Here is a 24,589-nt window from a genome sequence, read left to right on the forward strand (position 1 = left end):
TGTGTGATGAGTGCTTGCATGTATGGATGGGTACCACACGGGTGCAGTGCTGGCAGAGGCCAGAAGAGGGCATCTGCTCCCGGGGGCGGGGTGTAAAGTTACAAACATGGTTAGCCTGGTTACCATGTGGGTACTGGAAACCAAACTCAGATCCTCTGCAAAAGCAGCAAGTGCACTTAACACTGAGCCTTCTCCATGTCACCGAGATGGACTGACTGGCTGATTGATTGATTGATTGACTGATTGACTGATTGATTATTGACTGATTTTTATGTGACAGTTAAGTAGCTCTTTAAAAGCATAGTCTCAAAGAAATGATCACCACTTCCTTGAAACCAGAAGTGCTGAATTTGGAGGCAGCTTCCGGGTTTTGCTGGTGGCAATTACTTCCTGAGCTCTGTAATAGGCAATAACTGGAGACTCAGCCTGTGGGTGTTCCCAACACTTACTTATACAGTCCAGAATAAAACAATGGAAGTGTATATTACACTATGCTTCTGTGGCTTAACTAGATTAAGTGCATAAATTTAACTTTCAAGTAAGCAAATCGTCCATTAACACACGACTCCTACACATCCTTTACTTGACCCGTGTGAAATATTAACCTGAAGTCAAGATGAGGAGAGAGAAGTAAAATGCCATTCAAATTTTCAAACTCAGAAACTAAACAGAAAAGAGCACTGGACTGGTTGCTGTCTGTGTGAATTTTCTTCTGGCTCTGAGGAAAGCGCTGGGATCGGCAGGGGAGCAGTCACATGACTCAGCTGGCCACAGAGTAGTAGCAGACATCCATCCCATAAACCACGTATGCCTCTGACTTACGAACACTCTCCACTTCGCTCTCACCCCTCCCTTAGAGCCCACGATTGGAAGATGGTGGCTCCAGTCAGAAAAATCCCTGCTTCATCAGACTGCCAAGAGTGATCCCTAGGCCACTGCAGAACCTCATCTCTCCCAGCTAAACCAAGACCGCTTGGCCAGTTCCTCATCTCAGAGAAGTTCCCCTCTTCCAGCTCTTCTTCAGGGAGCAGGGTCCAGGCCTGCCCAACTGAAGAGGTGTGTGAAGAGGTCTCCATTCTAACCCTGAAACTCACATTCACAGTCGGAAGGGCACCAGTCACTCTTTGGGTTGTAGCAGCCTGAAACTTCCCAGGGGATTATTTAAGTCCTTTCCTGTACCCCTTTGTCTGAGCCTCAGTTTCTCCATGGGCCCCATATGAGTTTTGGAATACCTTGCATGCTCTTAACATTTGCAAGCCAAGGAGCACACATCTGTGAGGTCACCCAAGGCTGACCCTGGCCGACCACACCCTGGTTCAACTTCTAAGCCTCTGCAAGCCCCATAAACTCTCCTAACCCTAACTGTGTAAACACACTCTACTGGGCCTGGCCACCCTGCCCCCACCTTCCGCTCTTCTGTTCCTCCTGGCCTTTTCTCCAGCTCCACGCCTCTGCGCGGCATCCTGTATCTATTCTCCAATCCCGGCTGCCTCCCTCTGCTCTCTGCTCCGGCACCTGACTGCCATCCCATCTCCTGGGGTGGGGACTTGCTTCTCTTATCAGCCCGCCCTCCTCGGTTACACACAGTCCTTTGAGGAGAATTCCTGGCAAGATAGAGCAGTGACAGTCAGCTCCGAGCCTGGGGTTTATTAGACCGACAAAGAATCTTTGGGGCTGTCTCAGAGACAGGTGAAGGGTGACCAAGCAGGGAAGAGCAGAAATGACCCAAAGGGAGGAGGGGCGGGTGGCTAAAGAGTGTATTTTGCGATTGGAGATCAGGGAGAGAGTAGACTAAAGCCAACAACAGCCACGAGACACGGGTCTGCGCTCTGTGAAAGAAAGCCCGGGCCTGGCAGTGACCCAGCGTCACCCTTCCTGAAGGTCTACGGAGGCACGGGTGCCCTGGAAGTCTCATTCTGGAGACTGGAAGCTGAAGTGTGGGAGTCCAGGGAGCAGCTGAGAAGACCCCTCAAGCCACAGGGAAGCTCAGGGCTCACTTGGCCACCGAGGACCCATAGGTGGCACCCCAGCCTCTCAAGGTCGATCTGGGGCCAGCAGCAAGGGGACACAAGTCAGAGAGGAGACAAAGGTGCGTGCAGGCTCCTCATGCCACCAGCTCTGTTGGTTTTCTCTTTGTTTCTGTTGCCCTTGAGCACTGATCTCCAGGATCCTTGCCTTGGCTGGTGACTGGAAAAGACATCACTTCCAAGAACTGGAAAACCGAACCTCTGTCCTGTGCACACAGGACAAGCCCCTGCCAGCTCTTCCGCTGGAAGCCACCTCCTGGTCTTGGAGGTGTACGAGGTCCATGGAAGTCCCTGTGTCCAAGGAGTTGTGCCTGAATCACCCAGCATCGGGATCCTTGATCACTACCACCGTGTGCCCTCTGGGTGCCCAGAAACTCCAGGAAGAAACTACACCACCCTCTGCTGGCATCACCCTGGGCACACACAGAGTGTCCCTCCCAGCAGGCTTCAGGGCAGGCCATGGCAGGCCCTATGATCCCCAGGGACATGGAGAAGGAGAGTTCAGGGTACAGTGAGGCCCCAGAGAAGCTGGGCCTGTCCTTCTCCATTGACGCTATCCTGAGGAAGCCCACAGAGAGAAGAAATGTGCCCAGACCACAAAGCATAGGTGAAGAGGACTCCAGGCAGACAGCAACCCCAGGCTCCAAGCTGGAGCGGCACCCACAGGATCAGCCCCAAGGTAAGTGATTTCGGATCATTTTCTTTTGTTTTGTGGACTCTGGGGAGGCTCTGATGGTCTTTGTCAATCAAACGGGGGGGGGGGTGCTGTGACATCCAAAGGGATAGTAGGTTCTAGGCCAGATGCTTTTTAAGCCTTTCAGTCTAAATCAGAACTGTGGTATTCAGAATACAGAAACCTACCGGCTCAGTCAATTGCAAAACACAGGGACATGGGGCTTATTCTTGTGACCAGACTATGACTAGGAATTGTCAGCCACGTTCACCCTGCATTGACGAGGTGGCAGGAACTTTCCTTTCATTTGGGCAGAAATCATGGCAACTGGACTGAGAAGGAAAGAGGTGGACAATATCACCAAGTTACAAAACTGGAAGTCACAAGCTGAACTTGGCCTGGCACACCCAAACCCTTGCTTCTAGGACAGTCTCCCCATGAGCTGAGCTCAGCCTGCCTGGCTTCCAGCAGTTGAAGCTTTGCCAGGGTCTGTCCTCACAAGACTCCCCACAGCCAAGTCTGTAGCCACCTAGAGCATGTACCTACATGAGGGACCAGATGGATTTCAGGCTCTTCCTCAAGGCAGCATTCACTCAGCAATGGATACCCCTAGCAGTGGGAGCTAGAATGGTGGGGTGGGGTGTCTCTCTCCTGCCTTAGCTGCTGTGTGACTTTAGGGAAGTCCCTATCCCCTCTGATCTCAGTTTCACTCTGTGAAGCAGCTCAGGGAATGGGAGTCCGGATGTCGGCACTTATGAAGTCACAAAGGCCGTTTAGTCAGAGTCTGTAAGCCTGGAGTACCCCACACCACACCTTGGTCTTTCCTACTTTCACCCCTTTTGTCTAAAAAAACGCTAGGCAGGAAACTCAGGGGAGCCCTTGATATCTTTGCCTCCCCACACAGACCCCTGCCCCTAGGCAGTCTCTCCCAGAGGTTCCTTACAGGGGCTGTGCTCAGCTGCTGGCAAAAGGAACAATCCAGGAGAGCGGGGGCCACCAGCAGCAGGGGAGCTGGCTGATAGGAAAGGGCCTTGGGCTCAGCTTTCAGAAGTTCACTGATGCCTCCCAGTCAGTTGAGAACTCACAGAAGCCAGTTCGCAGGGGCTTTAACCTGGGTCTCTCCTGGTGCAACTGTATAAATGAATACCACATTCCCCATCACAGTGAGAGACGGTGCTACTGCTACCGCTAGCTGAAAAGAGACTGCTCTTTCTAGGCTGCCGTTGAAGAGTCTAGCGTGTTCCACGTGTATATTCCTACTAACGCCAGAGCAGACATCAGAAAGTGCTAGCCAAAATAACAGCCGCAGCATTGGAGGGTGCCCCAAGGCCTCACAGCGCTTTCTCCCTCGTTCTAGTTCATGATCATATGTGTAAGCCTCCCTTGGGAGAAGGCAACCCCCCCCATAAAAGGATAGAAATCACCCGTACAAACTGCATAGGCAGTTTTAACACTAGCATTGAGCACTGGAGGCCTAAGGTCATGCATGGGAAGCTATTTCTGGTCATAATTTAACTCCCTATGGCCCTCCTGCAAACATTCAGTTTTCCCAGCCCTTGGAGCAGGTCCGTCTGGCACTTTATGACTTTAGAGGCTCTCAGATGAAAAGTCTCTAAATCAATAGTTCTGGAGTTACTCCCAGCCTAGCTTCTGATGGTGTCAAAAGTGCTGGTTAGCCAGTAGTGTCAGGGCAGAAGGATCTCTCTCCAAATGTGTGCATGTGAGCAAAACAAAAAGTAAGGACGAGGGAAGCTGAAGCAGGCACAGTGCAAACAGGATGCCAGTGTGGCAGCAGGTACAGAGGGGGCCTGCGGATGTCTGTGGGATACGCTGAGTACGCAGGGAGGGGTACGCAGGGCTGGGTACGCAGGGCTAGGTACGCAGGGAGGGGTTCGCAGGGAGGGGTACGCAGGGCTGGGTACGCAGGGCTGGGTACGCAGGGCTAGGTACGCAGGGAGGGGCTCAAGACACTGACCACTAAGCCCAGACGGCACCAGAGGACTTTCAGCAAATCGCTTCTCCCTCTGGGCCTCAGTTTCCTCAATGGTAGCATGAAAGAGCAGAGCTAGATTTCCATAAAGTTCTTCCAAGCTCTCACTCACCTTGACTGATTCAACAATAAACTATTTGTTGGAAAACATAGAGAAGTCCGTGACAGTCATTTTCCCTAGCAGAGACTTCCTCTGTGCAGAACGTCCAGCCACAGGTGGAAAGGAGCGGGTGGCTAGCAAGCAAACCCTGTCAGCCACCCTTGCCCCTCTCTGCCATCTGAGGAGCCCCAAATTCAACTGCTGGCCAGTGTCCTTAGACTTGCATTCCATCCCTCATCTGGGACGTAACCCCACCCACCCACCCAAGGAGGGAAGCATCCAAGAATAGCATCAGAGCTGCAGGTCCCTCCCTCACTGTGGCATTTTACATGGACAGGACTCCATGGAGTGCTGGTAGATAGAACCTCCAGAGATGGTTTGAATCCGAAACCTTGCCACAGGTTCATGTTCTGAGTTCTTGTTCCCCAGCTAGTGACACTATTTTGAGAAACTACGGGACCTTTAGGAAATGAGGACACGCCAGAAGAATTATGCCACTAAGAGTGGGTTTCTGAAGGATATACTTTGGCCCCAAGTTCCTTTCTCGCTCTGCGCCTAGCCAATGATGACGTGAACAGCCCCTGATGTCACACCCCCTGCCTCCCCTGCCACAGGGTGCTACAGACCTCCGAAACTACGAGCCAGATGGATTTCTCCACTTGTCTGGTTGTATAGCCATGGCTCCACAAAAGTCACCAACCCCACCACTGCCACCACCAAGGAGCTTGGGTTAGCTGTGGTATTTCAGGTCCCGTGTCCAAGATGGTGACACTAGCTCAAGGAAAGGCCACACAGATGAATCTGGTTGTCCAGGGCCTTCTTTGAGGAGGCTGGGGCTCCAAGAGGTAAAATGGGGTTATCAAATCTAAAGTTCATGAGGAGCAGAACCAGGCCTGTCATTCAGGCTCCCAGGCCAATTTTGGGTACTGCCCATCTTGACTTCCTAGCAAGGGCGAGGGTCCATTCCCCATCTTCTCATTCCCATGGGGACCCTCATGATGAATGGGTTGGACCCTTTCAGATCTCAAATCAGTAGAAACATCTAAACATGTCTCCCTATGTGAAAGGATATTGAACCCAACTGCCTACTTATTCCTCTTGGGAGGGGCTAGCTGCCTGATATCCAGGGACCTTCCAAAGCCAAGGGAAACCAATCAAGAGGAAGTCTCTCTCAATACTGGAGACTCAGCCTGAAAAGGAATATGTCATCTCTACCTATCCCACTGGTGAGCCTCTGAAATCCTAGCCCCAGGGGAAATGGCGAGCTCAGAAGAGACTAGTCAGTGGGGAAGGCCTGTGTAAATTGCCAGCCTCTGAGAAATATTCTTGCATTCCTTCCCCTGCTCATGAGCTGTTTGTCTACCTCTGTGAAGAAGTGTGTCCCTGAGCAGGAAGCCAACTAAGGAGGTAAAGGGGAATAAAATCAGAGGCAGTGACTGCCCACATATGGCTGTGGTCAGCCACCAAGAGAGCTTTTACCAAATTCACCATGGAGCAGAGCCAAGCTCTGCCCGTCTTGTCTGATAGAGCTGGCTAGGGTCAGAATGACATTCTGTGTGTTTGAGGAATACCCTACAGCAAGGATCAGCAAAATTGTTTTTCCTGCAAAGGATAATACTGTAATTTAATCTTTACTGATGGTCTCTGTAACAATTACTCTACTATAGAGTTTGAAAACACCTATAAACAATGTGAAAAACATAGGCATATTGGCATTCTAATAAAACTTTATTTAAAAAAAAAAAGAAGACAGTAGGTGCACTGGTTCTCATGTTATAGCTGCTCAGCTTCTGCCCCTAACTCGTTACTGGGATATACAAGATCCTACACATGCCTGCCCTGCTTGTCTCTGCATCAATCCTGATCCCTCTCAGACGCTCTCTTTCTACCCACAAGGTGTGTGCTTCTAACCTTTCCCCCTTCAGATACGCTGAGCCTCCAGTCTTCGCAAGCCATGTCTCCCCCATGCTTCTCTCTCTTCTCCTCCTCCCTCTGGTTAGCTTCCTGACCTCTCTCCCATCTGCCAACGCTTCCGACACGTGTCTCCACAGTCACGGGAGTCCTCCCTCCTTTGTGTATGTGTGTGTGTGTGTGTGTGTGTGTGTGTGTGTATGTATGTATGTGTGTGTGTGTATTTATGTGTGTGTTTGTATGTGTGCGTGTGTGCATGCACACACATGCACATGTAGAGGGGGGACAGAGACAGAGAGTCCCTCCTCTTCTGAAGGGTACCTGTCATTGGGTTCATGCCCACCCTAAATCCAGAGTAGTCACGTCTTGAGAGCCTTAACTTAATTATATCTACAGAGACTATTTCCAAATACAGTCTCATCCACTATTAAGAAGAGTTTGATGCTGGGCGGATCTTTGGGGGGCAGTGTCCTACCTATCATAGGTCTCTCGCTTCTGCCCCCCTTTATCTTACTCTTCTTCCCTTTTCTCTTCCCTTCCTTTCCTCTACCCTCCCTTCTCTGTCCCTTTCACGTTAGCCTTCTCCTTCTCCCCTGGAAGAGGGATTCCATTTCCTGGACTAAAGACAGCTGTTCTCCCCTGGACATCTGGAGATGGGGCCTATGACCAAGGACCACTGTGCCCGTCACTTTATGATTATTGGCCTTGGCTGATGGACGAGTACACTCAGGGACTCCCCTCAAAGCAGACAGGAGAAGGCAGGGAGACTATTTGTTACTGTCGCACAGCTGGGACAGAATGCCTGACAGGAACAGTTTACAAGAAGAAAGATTTATTTGGGCTCACAGTCTCAAAGGAGTTGATCCATGGTCACTTGTCCCCATGCACTTGGGCGTGACACCGTGTGTGGAATGAAGAGGTTGTTCACCTCATGGCAGGAAGCAGAGGAAGGGAAGGGACTTGGAACCCTGTGTAATCTTCAAAGGCAACAAATGCAGTCACCTACTTCCTCTGGCTAGGCCCAACCTCCCAAAGTTACCACAACTTCTCAAAGTATCATAGAAAGGTAGGGACCAACTGTTCAAAGCATGATCTGGAATATTCAAACCATAGTGGATATGGTGTTGGATGCTAGTACTTCCTCCAAGGGGCACATGGTTTTTGTCTCCCTCCGTTGGATCCTATGAATCCCACATCTGTATCTCCACTACCAGAGCCACAGACTAACTGAAGAGTAAAGGTTTTAACTTTGGTTCACCGTTTATTGGGCTTCAAGCTGCAATCTGTTGGCCCCACTGGTCTGGACCTATGATGGCAAATCAGAGCAGGGGCGTATGAGAGCAAACCATGGTCCTCACATGCAGGAAGCAAATGTGAAAGAGAGGAAGACTGGAGCCTCCCCCTACCATCCCAGGGTATTGAATGCCTACCAGTCACCTCTTCCTAAAGTTTCAGAACTTCACGAGAACATGGACTAGGGATCCAAGCTTCCAGCAAATGTGTGGAACAGGCTAAATGAAAACTGTAGCAAAAGCCATCCCTCTCCTGAAGAAGGCTCCTGAGGGAGGCAATGGGGGTTTGCAATCTCTAAACTAAGAAGGGAAGAAAGCATCACAGGAGCTGCTCATAGACCAGCTGAGGCCTGAGAGCTGGAAGTGGGCCAGCCCACAGTGGGTCTGCTGAGCCAAGGGGAAGAGTATTGTCACTTTGCATTCCAACTGGAATGAACAATCATTTTGGAGTTTAATGCTGGAAAATGTACATGACCAATATCAATGAGAACTCTTTGATTGCAATTGATAAAAAAAAAAGTCTCAGGTGAGCTAAAATGGAGAGGGGTGTGTGAAGCCTTGAAGAAAAGTAAACATTCTTCCACACTGGCCATGGGAAGGCTAAGATTCAAAGTTAGCTTAGTTCATGATGGGAGCTCAGTCCTGACACAACCCAGTCTCTCTGGGTGCTTCTCTGCCTTTTGCCTCTTTCTCACTGCAAACTAGCACCCTCCAAGTGACTTCCAACAGCTTCTGGAATGCCGTCCTTCTACAGTAACTGGCCCAAAGACCTCTAAAGTCCCAAGTCTAACAGCGCCAAAGGAGGGACTTCCTGGCAGGGGTTCAATAAAATAGCCACCTCCAGTCAGTCTGGCAAGGAGGCTGTGACTGGCAGAAGTGCATGTGTTTGCACACAGAGTAGAGCTCTTTCTTACGGATCATTCTTCATTACGCTGTTCCATGCTAGGGTGAGGAAGCATTGTCTTAAGGCTTTTGTGAGTGGGTCACTTCTAGTCTCCGTGTATGGAAGTTTCAAATTTCTTTGAAGAAGTGTATTATTCCTATAGAGATTTTATCCAAATATTCCTGAAAAGGGGGCAGTTGTTAGTCACTTGTTGGTTAAAAACAGCTCTTCCCTCTGTTTTCAGAGCCATATGAATCTGGGTGTGTCTAACCTGGTCATTGTACAGTCACGATGGATTTTAGTAGAAAGGACCATTAAGTTCTTCCTGTTGTTGGCAGGAAGGATAACTAAATACGGATTCCTTCACAGAGCAAAAGCAAGTTCTAAGGCACTTCTGTGTCACACACTCAGGCTACACAGCTTGTGTTGTTCCCTGCACTGTCACAAGCACAGGCTGGGGAACGCTCAAGGTTGTGTGGAGGTGGCATCTGAAGTCACACACATGTGGCTTCTCAGCAAGGAAAAGAGGCATCGTACCCAACTGTGACAGCATTTGAAACTTGCCTGTCACAACAAAATTCAGTGTGACTCCCGTCTAAATATCACTAAGCGAAGTCACAGGAGACAAAGGAGAAAAGCAGACTGAAAACCAGGCCTTCCCAGACTTTGGCCTTTAAGTATGTACATCAGCATGTTTAAAAACCATATTTGAAGAACTTGGTTTCCAATGAGGTAGAAGAGCACAGCTGCCTTGAGTCCCAGACACTTCAGTAGGGCAAAACTACCTTTAACAGAAAGGGAAAGAAAAATAGAGATGTAAACCATGGGGGAGTGTGTGTGTGTGTGTGTGTGTGTGTGTGTGTGTGTGTGTGTGTGTGTCTGTGTGTCTGTGACTGTGTCTGTGTCTGTGTAGGTGCAGGCGTGTGTGTATGTGTGTATGTATGTGTTGTATTGCGGTATGATGTGAGTGTGTATGTTGGTGTATGTATGATGTATGTGTGGTATGTGTGTAATGCGTGCATATGTATGTATTGTGAGGTGTAGTAGTATGATACATGTGATATATGTGTGTGATGTATATGATATGTGTGTGTCTGGTAAGTTTGTGAGGTATGTGTATATATGTGTATGTTTGCATGGGTGCTTAATGTGCGTGTAGTATATATATGGCACATGTGTGGAGTGTATATGTGTGTGTGCATAGTATGTGTGATATATATGTGTGTGCATGGCGTATGTGTGTGTATACCATGTGGTATATGTGTATATGTGGTATGTGTGTGGTGTGTGTACTGCATCTGTGTGTGAACACATCTGCTGAACTTCCGCATATATAGTGTCATGAAAGGGAGGTCACACACATGAAGATGCTCAGCTACATGCTGCCTAGAAGGAGTCACAACACCCGTGAGGTAACCAAGCCCTGGTGTGCTTCTCCAGGCCTTCTTCCCATTTGTCTCTGGCTGTAATCTTTCTTCTCATCTCTTTCACCGTGCCCTTTTCTTTCTGTTGTCTACTTAACCAAAAAATTGTGTTTATTGCCAAAAATAGAAATACAGATTAAAACCTACAAGAAAATGTAACTGTAGCACTTCCATCTAGCCATCCAGCTGTGATCGCTGTCGTTACTCTGACAGGTGACAGACACTGAGATAGAGTTTTGAATATGAAAGCTGCTTGCTGAAAACTGAAACTTAGCACTCACTTTTTTCAATTCTCCTGTGTTGTTCCCAGGAGATTCACAGACCTGGAAGGGAAGGAAACATTTGCTGGGTGTGTGCTTCGAGGCATGGGTAGGAGCTTGCTAGTCAAAGGGCTCGTATTGCAGACATGGGGAGCTCTAAGAAAGTACCTGAATTGTGGACAATTGGGGGTCCCAATGTGGTCACATACAGCTGCAACCCTGGGACTGAGGAGTGGGTAGACAGCTGTGGGTAGAGAGGTTTGATGGGAAGAGCCTGTTTCCAGGCTCAAGAGCTCATCAAGCCTGTGGGTACAAACAGAGCTATAGAAAGTCCTTGACTGATTCAAGAGAAGAGACCAGTGTAGGCCAGCATTAGGGAATCTCCAGGATGTCTCCCACCTTCAGGTATCAGGGATTTCCAGACTATAGTGGGCTACAAATGTGCCCCGAATCTCCTTCATGATGAACCTGTTACTCAATGACAAGGACAGACCTATTCCCAGAAGCTTCCCCATTGACAAAGCAGCCTCCCCCGCCTCCCTCCCCCACCCCGCTTTAGTTGCACAGCCAAGGCCAATTAGCAGACCACAGAGAAGGAGCAATCGGGGGAGGGAGTCTGGTGCAGAGAAACATCAGTTTATAATTAGGTAGCCTAATCACCTGCATAAATTGTGTATTTCTTATGATCGATGTGTTAAACGGCTCAGTTTTAATTAAGTTCTGTGGACTCGTTCTCTTTGAAGACTCACTGAAGTGTGATTCACAGCTCCCAGAATTAACAATGGTCAGGAGAGCCACTTGAGGGAGGTAGTAGTCCCAGCTGCCTTCATATCCACCTCTCCCTGCCCCCAGGTACACGGGTCCATCTCAGAAGAGAGAGTTGCTGGGCTGGGCTGGCATCATGGGCTTCCTGGCTTCTTTGCCAAGAACCTGGGAAGGAAATGCCAGGCCTGGACCAGGAACCTAAGTATTGTTTCCCTCTCTATCTGGTGACCCTTCCTGCTTGAAAAGATGGGGCCTGGTGATCACTAATCCTCTCTGCAGTGGGCTACAGAGAGCCCTGGCCCTGGCTGCTGGGAAGGACCCCGTCCTGGGCCTGGAACAGCTTCCCCAGGGGGCCCAGATTTTCAGTGTCTTAATGTATGAAATCCCGGGGTTCCAAAGATGTATAGTCTGTACCATGTTCCAGCCTCTCCCCATCACAATCTGTTTACACTGCTCTTCCTCTGGCACCTGCCTCTTTCTCGTGACCCATTATGATCTGTCACCTTGGAACAGCCTTCCTGTCCTCTAGCTACCTCTATCAGGACATGGTGGGAACGCTGAAGCACTGACCGTCATCCTTCCCAAACTGTGTCCTGGGACATCGCACTTGCCTCTCCCTCCCTGCCTGTAGTTCACAGTGAGGTTGACTCCCGGTACCCCCAGAACACCTCGACACAGTCCCCACTGCTGACATCTCCCAGGCACAGGCAGAGAGGCAAACATGGCAAAGTCCATACTTCAGACTCCGCTGAGGCCAATCAAGATTGGAGTCACACATATGTCATACTTCCTTTCCTGGGTATTAGTGACAATTAAACGACTTTGTAATGGAGGAAAAACATAAAGTTCGGCCCAGAAACATGATTCTTTCAAGAACCCAGCAGACAGTGCAATGAGAAAGAGCTGTCCACAGAACGTCCCACAGTGGTGGCTGTGTTCTACAGCTACACTGCCCAGCAAGGCAGCCCCTCGCCACACTTGGCTGTCCTGCTATGGATGCTGCGGCTGAGGAGCTGAAATCCCTGTTTTACTCCATTTCAATAACCACTTTGACCTAGCAGCTGCTATTTTGGACAACAAATTTTTGACCTTTCTGCTTGATGTCCAGCCTCATGTCCTAAATTGTTTCCCTGAGTCTGCGGTCTAAGTCTTCTGTCTCTCCCCGAAACGGACTTGCCCTTGCTTGGGAGCCCCGCCACTGGCAGTGGCCTCGGCTCTGGAGCTATCTCACTGTCCCTTACATCTCTGCTCTGGGACTGTTCCCAAGGAAGGAAGTGAAAAAATTTTATTTGCGTATAGCATTTAAATGGTACAAGTCAATTATCCATAAGAGCTTTATTTTTAAAATTACTTTCGCTGTGTCCCATAGATTTGGTGTGTCATGTTTTCATTTTCATTCAGTTCCAAAAGGCTTTAAATTCCCTTCTTGATTCCTGTTGGTTAGAGGGGATATTGAAGTCACCCACTATCACTGTAATGATCAATATGTGATTTTAGATGTAAGTAATGCTTCTATTGTAAAATTGGTTGCCCTTATGTTTGGTGCATACATGTTTAGAATTGTGATATCCTCTTGGTGGAATGAGAAAGTATGTGGTGTCTTCATTTATATATTCTGATTAGGTTTTTTTGAAGTATTTTTTGTCAGATATTAACATAAACATGCCTGCTTGCTTGATGGTTCCATTTGTTTAAATAAATTGCTCTACACTTTGACCTTAAAAAAACAAAAAAAAATCAGCATTAGAAGGGGAAAGAATGGGATCAAAATATACTATCTATATATGAAAAAATGCTTTATAAGGAGAAAATCACAATAAACTTAAGGACAAAATGTAAAATAAAATCATCTTATAAAAATAAAATAATCAGCATTGACTACTGATACCCCAAGAACCAACACCCTTCCTTGGCACCTTGAACCGAGCAGGCTTGTCCATTTGGAGCTCAGCCTCCATGTTCCCATGAGTGTGAATTTTAGGTACCATCTTTCTTCCCGGAGGTATCACTGGAGCGATTAGATGTTCCTGCCACCATCACCATCTTCACCATTATCATCTCTCACAAACGCTCATTCAAAACATGTGGAGTTCAAAGCCAATAGCATGCAGTAAGTATTCTTTTAGCCACCCTATCCCTCGACAGGCATCTCTCTTCATGCAATCAGCAGGCAAGTATCGAACAGAACAGGATTTAAATCTTCCCCTTCTCCATCCAGCCTCCACGTGGTGCTAAGCCCTTCTGTGAGTGGGGGAAGCCGTGTATCCCTTAATAATGGCATCCCATAGAAAGGCTTGAAGCAAATATCTTATCAAAAAATTGTCTTAAACATAAGACCTTGCTTGCCTACATGTCTTTCTGGGAGACATGCAGGCATATGTCCATTTTTGTCGTGACCTTCCTTCTGTTTCTATCTCCATATCGTTTTGTTTCCTGTGTCTAGTCTTGCACGCCCATGCTGACTCCAAATTCCAGATTCCCAGGAGACTCCCAACTCATGATAGTCTGGAATGTTCTCCCGTGTATTTTTTTAGACTTAAAAATTGCATTTATTGATTTACTTGGGAGGTGTAAAAGCATGTGGTGTTTGTGTGAAGATCGGAGGACAGCTCCTGATTCCCTGTGCTCATGCTCAGACTGTTAGGTTTTGTGACAACTGTCTTGGCCTGCTCAGCCATCTTGCCTCCCCCCTCCCATAGTTTTGAATGATTTTTCTATGGAACTCTTCTCTATCATTTCCACTATCTAAGCTGCTGACTGAATGGATATGTGAATGGATGAATGAATGAATGAATGAACAAACAAACGAACAAACGAACATACACAATCCTGTTGAGCCTGGATAGTCAGGGTCCCTAACGCACATACAGACCCTCAGTGCCTGCTGAAGGCCGGGCATAGAGCCATCCACCATCCTCCTGACAGTGGTGACCCTGCCCTTTGATCCCATCTCAGTTCCCATTGACTTCGGCTCATGCTGGAGTGAAGCCATTTCCTCTGGTGTGACACGGCCAGCATCATAATGAAGCCGAGCTGCTACGGTGCTCGAAGGATGCCTGCTTCCACAGTCATGGCAACAAGATAAGCAGAGTACAGTGACAGCTGGGAGCATGGTGATGAGAAGGCTGTGGTAGCCCCTCCTCTCCTGAGGGGGCATCACCATCACCTAAGATGATAATGACCTCCCAGTTGCTCTTGGTGTTGCAGGGTGCTGGAGACAGTCTTTGTGATGTTGTTGCAAGATAAACAATTTTCAAATGACTCAGCTGCCTGGGAGTCATCTGTGTTCCTGTGAATAACCTCGACAAACTCATTGGTTCACCAAGTTGAATTTGGATGGAATACTTTGGCCTGCTGGCTTGTTGTCTGAGGAAGAGCTGCTGCTAAACACACTACCAGTTCTAAACAAAGAATAACATCTCTTAAGAAATAAAAGTGTGGTCTGCAGAGGTAACTGGGTCGAGTGCTTCCTTAGCATGGATGAAGGCCCGGGTTCAGTCCCTAACACTGCTTAACCTGGGTGTGGTAGTTACACCTTGGCTCCCAGGACAAGCAGAGGCAGGAAGGTCAGATGTTCACAGCCCTCCTTGCTCTACATATTAAGTTTGAAGCCAGTCTGGGCTTGTCTCAAAATAGCAATAAATCATTGTTGTTGTTGTCATTGCTACTTATAAGCAGGGCAGACGAGGAAGAGAATGGCAGAAGTGAGATTCCTACCAGACATGGCACACAACAAGACAGGTTATCAAGTCAAGGCTCTTGCTCTCAAGCCTAAGGACCTGAGTTGAATCTTTGAGAGACCCACTCTACCACAAGTTGTCCTCTGACCTCCACATCCTCACCCTAGCAAATGTGCGCGCATACACACACACACACACATACATACACACACATACACACACACATACATACACACACATACACACACACATACACACACATACACACACACATACATACACACACATGCACACACATACATACATACACACACATACATACACACACACATACACACACACACAAGTAAATGCAATAAGAGGTAACATAAAAGCTATTGGGAGATGACATTTTAGTTCTCATTGTCTGCATTCTCAAAAAAACTTGAGAAGTCAACAAATAGAAGTAAAAGCATCAGTCTTGAGGAGATTTTAGAGATGGGTTAACAATACAGGTTAACTAGGGATGTGGGAGACCATGCAATCTCATTCCTACAACACAGGAGACAGCATGGCTGATTTTTTTTTTTTTTTTTGGTTTTTCGAGACAAGGTTTCTTGTATTGTTTTGGAGGCTGTCCTGGAATTCACTCTGTAGACCAGGCTGGCCTCGAACTCACAGAGATCCACCTGCCTCTGCCCCCCCCCCCCCAGTGCTGGAATTAAAGGCATGTGCCACCAATCCCCGGCTGCATGGCTGATTCTTAAAAGAAAAGTATACACTTACACTCTCCACCCGCCCCCCAACCCTGAACACACACACGTCCATGCCATTTTCCTCCTTCACAAAAGGTCCCCAAGCAAGCATCCCAGAAAGAGGGGTTGAGGAAGAACAGGGGGATCTATATTAGTCATCTATCATTTAACACCTCTCCTGCCTCCCCCTACAGGCAGTGAGTGTCAGCACAGAGAGTGAGATAAATGCGCCCTGTGCTTTCTACCATCCAGTGAGAGCGGGATTGCGACAAGCATCATCCCCCCGCCCCAAAAAAGACAGGAGTGGCAGTGGATCTTTTCAGTTATTAAATGCCAGCGTTTTCCAGTTCCTCTGCGGAACTCAGACCCCTCCTCTCCTTTTAGACCACTTCAGTGGTACCCGACACATGACAGCAGATGCTCTACAAAATTTCAGGCGTGGTTTCAAAAGCGTCCTCACTGCCCTATTTGGAGCAAATACTGATGAAGCCCTCTCTAGGCGTAGCTTGCTTGGCTGATCTAAGACCCCCACTCCTGCCTTCCAGGGGTTCACTGTCCAGGAAGAAGGCTGCAGGCAAATATGAGCTGCCTCCAAGCTTGAGTATGAGTCTCCTGGACAGAGGGTACCAGACTCTCCATCTTCATCTCAAAATGGAAACAGTTTGAGCTGAGAGCTTGTGCTCTTTCTATACTTCTGTAAGTGTCCTGATCTAAACAATGGAAGCTTTAGCCTCAGAAGCCTACGAGCCGTACCGTTTGGTGGCCTCACCACCATCCTCTCTTCCTTGGCTCCACGAGGGGCTAAGGGACAATGCTGGCCAAAGCTCCCATTCTGAAAGATCTCCCTGGGAGGAGCAAGTGCACAGAATACTTTTCTTTGGGTGTGATTGGGGCGTGTGCGTAGTCGGATATTTCTTTGGGACACCAACTCACAAATAACGATGTGAAGACTTATTGCGAAAGCTTGGCCTTAGCTTAGGCTTGTTATTAACTAGCTCTCATACCTTAAATCAACCCATTTTTGTCCATCTAAGTTCTGTCACATACTGTCCATCCTGCTTCTTCAGTGTCTCTCTTACTCAACTGGATTCCTCCTCCCCACTCTCTCTCTGTCAAGAAGTCCAACCCATACCTCCTGCCTAGATTTTTATTACATCAGTCACAGCAATATACCTTCACACAGTGTACAAATATCCCACGGTGTGTGTGTGTGTGCGCGCGCGTGCATGTGTGCATGTGTGTGTGCGTGCACGCACACAGGAATGTGCCCATGTGGCCAGAAGGTGAGTCAGATCCCTTGGAGTTAAGAGTTACAGGCAGTTTGTGAGCTGCTGAGTGTGAGTTCTGGAATCTGAACTCTGGCCCTCCAATAGAGCAGTAATTGGTCTTAACCATTAAGCCACCTCTCCACCCCCAACAGCTACTTTTCTGTCTACCACGCAGACGCAGCTGTGTCCGTTTGTTCCTTTGGTGTACATCAGTCACCATGAGAATAATGAATCATAGATGCTAATAGTACCACTTCATTTCTCTACGTACAAACCCTTTCTAATTGCTCGTCCTTTCAAACATTTACTTAGGTATTATCACTGCTTTGCTCTATCATCTAGAGAAGCACTGTGTGTACATGGAATATAGACAGCAGGTATTAACTATTATGAAATTGTTAGAATCTTCTAACTTTTTAATTGTCACTACAAAATATTCTTTCTTTCATATTTTGTAGACAAAATATTTAGTTCGAGCCTTTTCTATATTGAGGCCTGTCAGTTGAAGTCTATCCTTGAACCCTGTGTACCCAAATTCAAGTGAAGGTCAAAGAATAAAATATTTAAATCTTTCTTTAAGACTGAATTTATGCCCCAAGGAGACTGTAGAAACTAGAATTATGACAAAAGTGATCAGTCTGTCCTAAGCCCATGAGCTTGTTGCAGCAAAACACCTCTGGGATATGCTACAAAGCCAGGTAGTTGAACAGCTTGAATGAGGTTGGGACATAGGTTGGCAGTAGGGGTGCCTATGGCAGTGTAGGTACCTACCATGGTTCCACAGAGGGCTGTGCCTACACGGCAGTCCCACAAGTAGAGCTGAATACATAGGGTCACTGTCTTGAACCCCTTAGCAATCTTAGGTTAGAATTTGTGCTTTGGAAGGAGACTGGTGAGTCATTAAGCAAGTGCCAGGATAACACTTAATGATGGTGAGCCTCCACTCACCAGCAATGCCTTCTTCCCACTCCTGCTGCCCTAGGGCAGGCTCTTGTGCCCCTCTCCCGTTCCCCTGCTTACTTCCACCTTGGAAAGGGGCTGGCTGAGGTGTGACGTCCAGGATATTCAAAGTTGGGTGCCAAGTTTCAGGATGGGGTCAAATATCTCCACTGAATGTGCATGTACATGTCTCAAAGCCTTGGGGTAACTCCCAGATCCCTGGGAAGACCAGCGTACCCCGTGCGTGTTCTCATTCAATCTGTCTCCCTCAAAATTAACAGGCCACCACGAGGGCTGTAGGTAAGAGGATTCGCTGCACAAGCATAAGGACCTGAGTTCAAGTCCCAGCACCCACATAAAAAAGCAGGATGTATCTACATGCACAGCTGTAACCCCTGAGTACAGAGACAGGAGAATCATTGGAGCTTTCTGGCTGCCAACCCAGTTCCAAGTTCAGTGGGAGACCCTGTCCAAAGGAAATACGACAAAGAATGATGGAACAGGGCACCCTTTGTCCTCCTGTGGCTTCTGTGTTGAGTAAACATGTGCATACACACACGCACATAGGCCACACATGGGCACGCACACATACTTACACGTAAACAAATCCCATGAGAGACAGAGAGTGACAATCTAGGTAACGAAGGAAAAGGCTCTTGGCTCTTTCTTGAACAAGGGGCTTGCCACTTTCATTTTGTGCTGGACCCCACAAATGGCAGAGCCAGACCTGAGTAGCTAGAGACTAGACAGGTGGCTTAGAGAAAGATTGACAGGGCCCTGCTGCCGCCATGCTTAGCCTGCACTTTGTAAGCCAAGGTTGGCATACTTCTTCTGTAAAGGGCCAGATGGTAATTATTTCAGTCTTCATGGCCATATGCTCTCAGATACAATGACTCAGTGCCACCACTATAGTATAAAATCAGGAAGAGATAATGCAAAATGCAACACATAGAGCTATGCTTCAATAAAACTTTATTTTAAAACACAGTGGGCTGGGTTTGGTCAGCAGGTCATGGTTTGCCACCTCCCACTACAGACAAAGAGATGTGCCTTCAAGACATTTAAACAGAAGAAAGACACAGAATCAGAGAATTTTCTAGATGGTTAAGTTGGCTTCACTGGGGAGAAGAGGATTAGCCTAGAGGGTGTTCTAGAAGACAACATTGCTAAGCTCCAATGCCAAGTAGCCAAGGACCAAGACTCAGCAGCGGTCGTTGGTTTGGTGAAGGGAGAACAAAGCAGTGTGAGCATCCCCAAGGAGCTGACATCCAGGTCGTTGACCCGACTGGTGCGCTTTTTCCACAGAGGAAAAAAGGAACAAGCGGAGAGTCCGCACTACCTTCACCACGGAGCAGCTCCAGGAACTGGAGAAGCTCTTCCGCTTTACCCACTACCCTGACATCCACGTCCGGACCCAGCTGGCTTCCAGGATCAACCTGCCCGAAGCTCGAGTGCAGGTACAGTGCCCAACGCCCACCCAGTCTCACGCTGGGTCCTCAGCCTCCAGGGTTGCCCCAGCTGAAACTGCCGTTGGCTTGACCTCCTGGGCCGTCATCACAGCCAGATATTTCTCACTCTCACTTAGTAAAGGATCTCCCTGTGGGGTGCACACCAGTGCTCTCCACCCATCTCTGTCCCCGTGCCCTCTCTCTCAGCATATTCATGCTTCTAAAGGTTAGTCACACCATCAGTCATAGCAGCTGGGGACTGGGTCAACCAACATTTTTACTAAGAGTAATCACTTTGGGCTTTGCTGTCGGAATGGGCCACATCCCTGCCATGGTGGCCTGAGAGCCACCACAGCCAAGGCAGAAACAGGTGATCATAGTGACATTACAACAAAACTGTATTTATAAGTGTTGAAATTAGTTTTTTGTACAAGTTGCGGGTGTTGCAAAATATTCTCCTTCCTTTTGTTTCTTTTCCCAATGATTTGAAGCTGTGTGAACCACTCTCAGCTTGTGGACCACTCAAACATTTAGAATGGCATCTGTAGCTTACCAGGGAACTGTTGGCCAGCATAGTAAAAACATCTCCATGTTTCCTTGGTGGAAGCAGAGAAGTAGATAGACCAAGGATTCATTGTCAGAGTCAGGGTTTCTGCACTAACAGCCTAACCTAACATCTGTATTCTCTTTACCCCAGAGTATCTATTCCTTTGTCCATGCTTGGAAATACCACAGCCCCTTGTCACCACCAGGGTACACCTGGTGCCCTCTTTTTAGATACATTCTGTTTCCCAAGTCCCAGGCTGGCGTGAGAGGGTCTGCTGTATCCCGCTGTAATACTGTTAGCAGCACTCTCTCTGGACACAGAGCTTCTATATCATTCTTTCAAAAAAACAAAATGCAGTTCATTTTTTCCTCATTCAAAATCAAAATAGAGGTCCAGCCTGATGGACCACTTTTGCTTCAGCCTCCTTTCCCGCTGGCTAGAACCCAACCCAGCCTTAGCCAGGCCCCCTTTCCCTCCTACCTGGAACTGGGCTGAATGTTTAGCACCTGCGTCTGCCATCCAGTCTAGGATCCAACACCTGCCTCCCCAGAATCACCGAGTACAAATGGCTGCGTGTCAGAGCCCATCAGGGCACCCTGGAATGCAGAATCTGCCAATGTTCCACCTATAGATGCCAAGTGGCCCACAGGGGTTGCAAACTGATGGCCTGCTGATGGAAAACAACCCACAGATGGGTTGTATTTGGCCTGCACAGCATTTGAAAACTCAAAAGCATTCACATTAAAAAAATAGTTATGATTTTCACATTGGAGACTGGATAAGTCTGATCCACCGGCTACTGTTTGCAGGTGACATTTGTTAGCAAGACCCAAGATCCTCTTTAAGTTCTGTTCACCACAGACCCTGCCCAACCCTTCTCAGTTATCACTCGGACATGATACAACGAGACTATGACCCCTGCTGTCTTCCCTGAAGTCTCTAGACTCCACGTACAAAGAACTCCCCCTCCCATGGTGCGATTTTATAAACTGTGAAGTGCTCGTTCTTTTGGGGATATCAGTGTTCTGCATTTGGGGGGAAGATGCCAGATGGGGAAGGCACCAGTTGGAATGTCTTTCCTTTGCACACATCCGTTTTCTTTCTCTGGCCACAGATCTGGTTCCAAAATCAGAGAGCCAAGTGGAGGAAGCAGGAGAAAGTTGGAAGCCTCGGTGCATCGCAGCAGCCTGGGGAAGCCAGCTTGACCCTGCCCTCAAACTCGGACATGGCTGTGAGTGGCCCAGTCCTCAAGTGGGACTGGAGGGGCAGTTGTCTGTTCCTGAGGAAGTCCTAGGGGAGGTGCCTACAGTACCAAGCATAATGGAAATCCTTTCCGAAATAGGAAGGCAAAGGAGACGCCTGAAGAGGGGATTCGGGGCAAGTGGCTGGCTAGCTGGCCAGGAGGGGGTGGTTCTGTTGCTGTATGAAACTTCACAGTACACAACACAGAATCACAGGGTGAAGCATAGAACAGAGGGGGCCTGGGCAGTTGGCTCTAAAGCAGATGATTGCCCAGTTTCAAATCTCAGCTCAAATCCCACATCACAGTGTGGCATAGAAGGTCACCTTGCTCCTTAGAGGTCAGGGCTAAAGTTTTGACAAGGATGAGATGACAAAGATCTGGAACATTCTACTTATGGTCTGCTACTGAAGAAGTGGATCTCTGAGGAGTGAGGTGACATCCCAGACACATGGCTGCTGTTCATGCTGTGAGGATTAGGTCCAGGTAGGTTTGCATGGACCACATGGGATGCTGAGAGTCCCAGACAAGGCAGGACAAGCTGGTCACTCTACCCACCACCCGCTATTGAGTCATGGAGGCACCTGGGAGGCAGCAGGAACAGTCCTAGGTAAAGGTTAGGACTCATCGGTCCCCTCTGATTTCTCCTGACAGGGTCCTGTGCTGACACCCACTGCTCTGCCCAGGCTGATGCCTCCCACAGGCTGCTACCTACTGTCTCAGACTCAGCTCACATCCAGCTGGCTCCCTGCCCAGGTCACCCTTGTCCCATGGCACCCGTGGGATCTGCAGCCCTTGCCTGGCTCTCTCACCCAGCAGCCTTGTGTCCCTACGTTCCTTCTGCCGTCTCCACACCCCAAGTGGGGCAGCATCTGTGCCACTTCCACATAGGGACTGGTTGCTCTCTTCCCAAGCAAGCTACTCTCCTCTCTCAGTGACGCAGGCAGTTCTGAGCCTCAGAGAAAAACCACTCCACAATCCATCAACAGCTCCCAGCCCGGGCAGCTACCCAGAGCTTGCCACTGAAGACCGCACTGGCACGGCAGCAAAAGACAATGCACATCTTAGCAGCCGAAGTCATTCTCCTAGTGCAGAAGCCTGGCCGCCTGAGGGCTGGGAGTGAACTCCAGAATAAGCTGCTCTCCGTTCACCCCTGTGCTCCCTCTAATGGCTGTGCCACCTCCAGCTGGCCACTCTCGGCCTCCGGGCCCCATCTGTAGCACAGCAGCCAGACACATTATTTCTGAGGACGCTTTTCTCCCTTGCTTTGGGGAGATGAGCCCTAGGGAACACCGTGGTACACACCCGTGCACCCATCCACGCATTCACCCGTGACGCCTGCACTGAATACTAAACCCTGAGCTTTGTGCCCTTGGAAACAGACGTGGAGCTGAACAGATCGGATTCTGCCCAGCGCAGCTGAAAGGTGATGCTGGCCTCTGCCTGCTGACAGGTGTCGGCAACCTTGCACTTGGCTCATGGAATGGGAGAAAATAGAAGAAACGTTTCTAATTTAAAACAGAATTTGGTGTCTTTGTCATTTGCTGGTCTGGGAAGGGATGTCCCACCCTCAACAGCATTACCGATGAGGGAGACAGGAAAGCTCTCTGCGCACACAGAGCCCATCTAGCCTGCTTGGATCTGTACTGAAAAGCCCTTGCCTCAGCTCTCTGCTGCTTTGCAGAGACTATACATAGTGGTTCTCAACCTGTAGGTAGCAACACCTGTGGCAAACCCCTGCCTCCAAAACTATTTAAATTAAGATTCCTAACTGCGGCAAAATTACAGTTATGGAGAGCAACAAAAACAATTTTATGGCTGGGGTCACTGCAGCATGAGGAACTGTATTAAAGGGTCCCAGCATCAGGAAGGCTGAGAACCACTGCTCTAGACAGACCACAGGCCCTACAAGTCTGGCTTTTCTCGTCTCTAGGATGAAAGCAGTGGTTCCCACCTGACTTATGGTACACAGCAGCTAGGAGACCCTGGGAGGAGGGGAGTGCACCCCAAAAGTGTGAAGAGTGGGCAAACACTGGAATGGCAACGGCATCTCATGCTTTACTGGGCAGGCGATGGCTTGGGTCCCCACCCCAACAGGTTCCTACTTCCAAGGAGGCCTCCTGCTGGGCTTTCCGCCCAGAAGTCTCCGAGGCTTCTCATTGCTTCTCCCCTCAACTAGGCAGTTGGGGTTGACCTCTGTGTATAGCTCTAGAGTAAGTTCTAGACAATTTGTCCTGAATCCAAAAATACCTGGAATTTGCATGAGTCCTGACTTACCCCAGAGTTGGGCCAAAAAGTTGGGAAGACTAGGTCTTAGCTCTGTATACCCTCTAATTTGTCTCCGGGCCTCAGTTTCCCCATCTGTGTTAGAGATAGCAGTGCCAGCTCTGCCCTGGGATACCCAGTACACAAGAACTGCAGGCCACAGCTCCTTCTACTGAGAAGCACCCAGCCACCCTGAGCCCTTGATGCCGGAACCTAACCTACAGATAACTCCAGGTGACAGGAGATGGCTGGGGGCAGATGGAGGAAGTTAACGCAAAAGGCTCATAATGGGGCAGCCTGCTAGGTTGTGTGACTGTGACAAAATGCCTGAGATAAACTATGTATAAGAAGGAAAGGCTGCAGGGGTTGAAGATCAAAGTCTTCTGACCATGTGGCATTGGGCCTCCGGTGGCACAGCACCTCACAGTGGAGGGTGTGGTAGGGGCTCACTCACTTCATAGTCATCAGAAAGAAAAGGAGGCAAAAAGGGACTGGGTTCCAGCATCCCCTTCAAAAAGCATACCTTCAGCAACCCAGCTTCTCCAGCTCCTAAAGGTTCTGCCACCTCCCAGGAGGACCTCAGGCCAGAAAACAAGACTTTAGTGCCTTTGGAGACATTTAGGCTCAAAACCATGGCACAGGTGCCTATTTTGTAGCCAGAAGTCCATTATGCAGATGTAACTGTCATCATTTTTCTAACCCTGGACTTACTGTCTGCATTCATAGCAAAAAATTATTCTAGTAACATCGAGATTGCTTATCAGTAACTCAGATACTCCCAGTTCAGTGGCGCCAAATCCCCTGGGACTAAACTCAAGTCCCAAGGCTTTGCAGCAAGGGCCATTACCTTCTGAGCCATCTTGCCAGCCTTGGAAACATGAGTTGCTCCACTACAAGAAACTCAGTTTCAGCACTGTAGAAAACAGAGTCTGAGGCCCATATTCCTCCCCGGGGAGTCTTCCCTCCCAAGAACTTTCTATCTTCTTGCATATACCCTTGGGACAAAGGAGTCACTTCTAAACCCTTATCAGCTGTGTAACCTCAGGCTGGAAATGGCATGCCCTTCTATCTACTTCTTCCCTGAATAACAAGCTTCTTGCCTCTGTGGGAGACTGTGACAATTACATCAGAGCCTCTGGAACT

General features: G+C 48.6%; 1 protein-coding gene across 2 annotated transcripts; it reads left to right on the forward strand.

Annotated features, from left to right (window-relative positions):
* The first annotated feature begins 1,518 nt into the window (after positions 1–1,518).
* Isx (intestine specific homeobox) lies at positions 1,519–22,705 on the forward strand. 2 transcript variants are annotated; one of them, XM_013118879.3, is made up of 4 exons: positions 1,519–2,706; positions 19,252–19,403; positions 21,056–21,140; positions 21,836–22,705. In XM_013118879.3, the coding sequence occupies exons 1-4, from the start codon at positions 2,487–2,489 to the stop codon at positions 22,117–22,119; spliced, it is 741 nt and encodes a 246-aa protein (XP_012974333.1). In that variant the 5' UTR covers positions 1,519–2,486; the 3' UTR covers positions 22,120–22,705. The 2 variants fall into 2 exon arrangements, with proteins under 2 accessions (XP_012974333.1, XP_005077809.1); XM_005077752.3 differs by having other exon boundaries at positions 1,562–2,706; positions 21,056–21,172.
* Positions 22,706–24,589: the final 1,884 nt, after the last annotated feature.

Source organism: Mesocricetus auratus, unplaced genomic scaffold (assembly GCF_017639785.1).
Source record: "Mesocricetus auratus isolate SY011 unplaced genomic scaffold, BCM_Maur_2.0 Super-Scaffold_100041, whole genome shotgun sequence".
Lineage (NCBI taxonomy): Eukaryota > Metazoa > Chordata > Mammalia > Rodentia > Cricetidae > Mesocricetus > Mesocricetus auratus.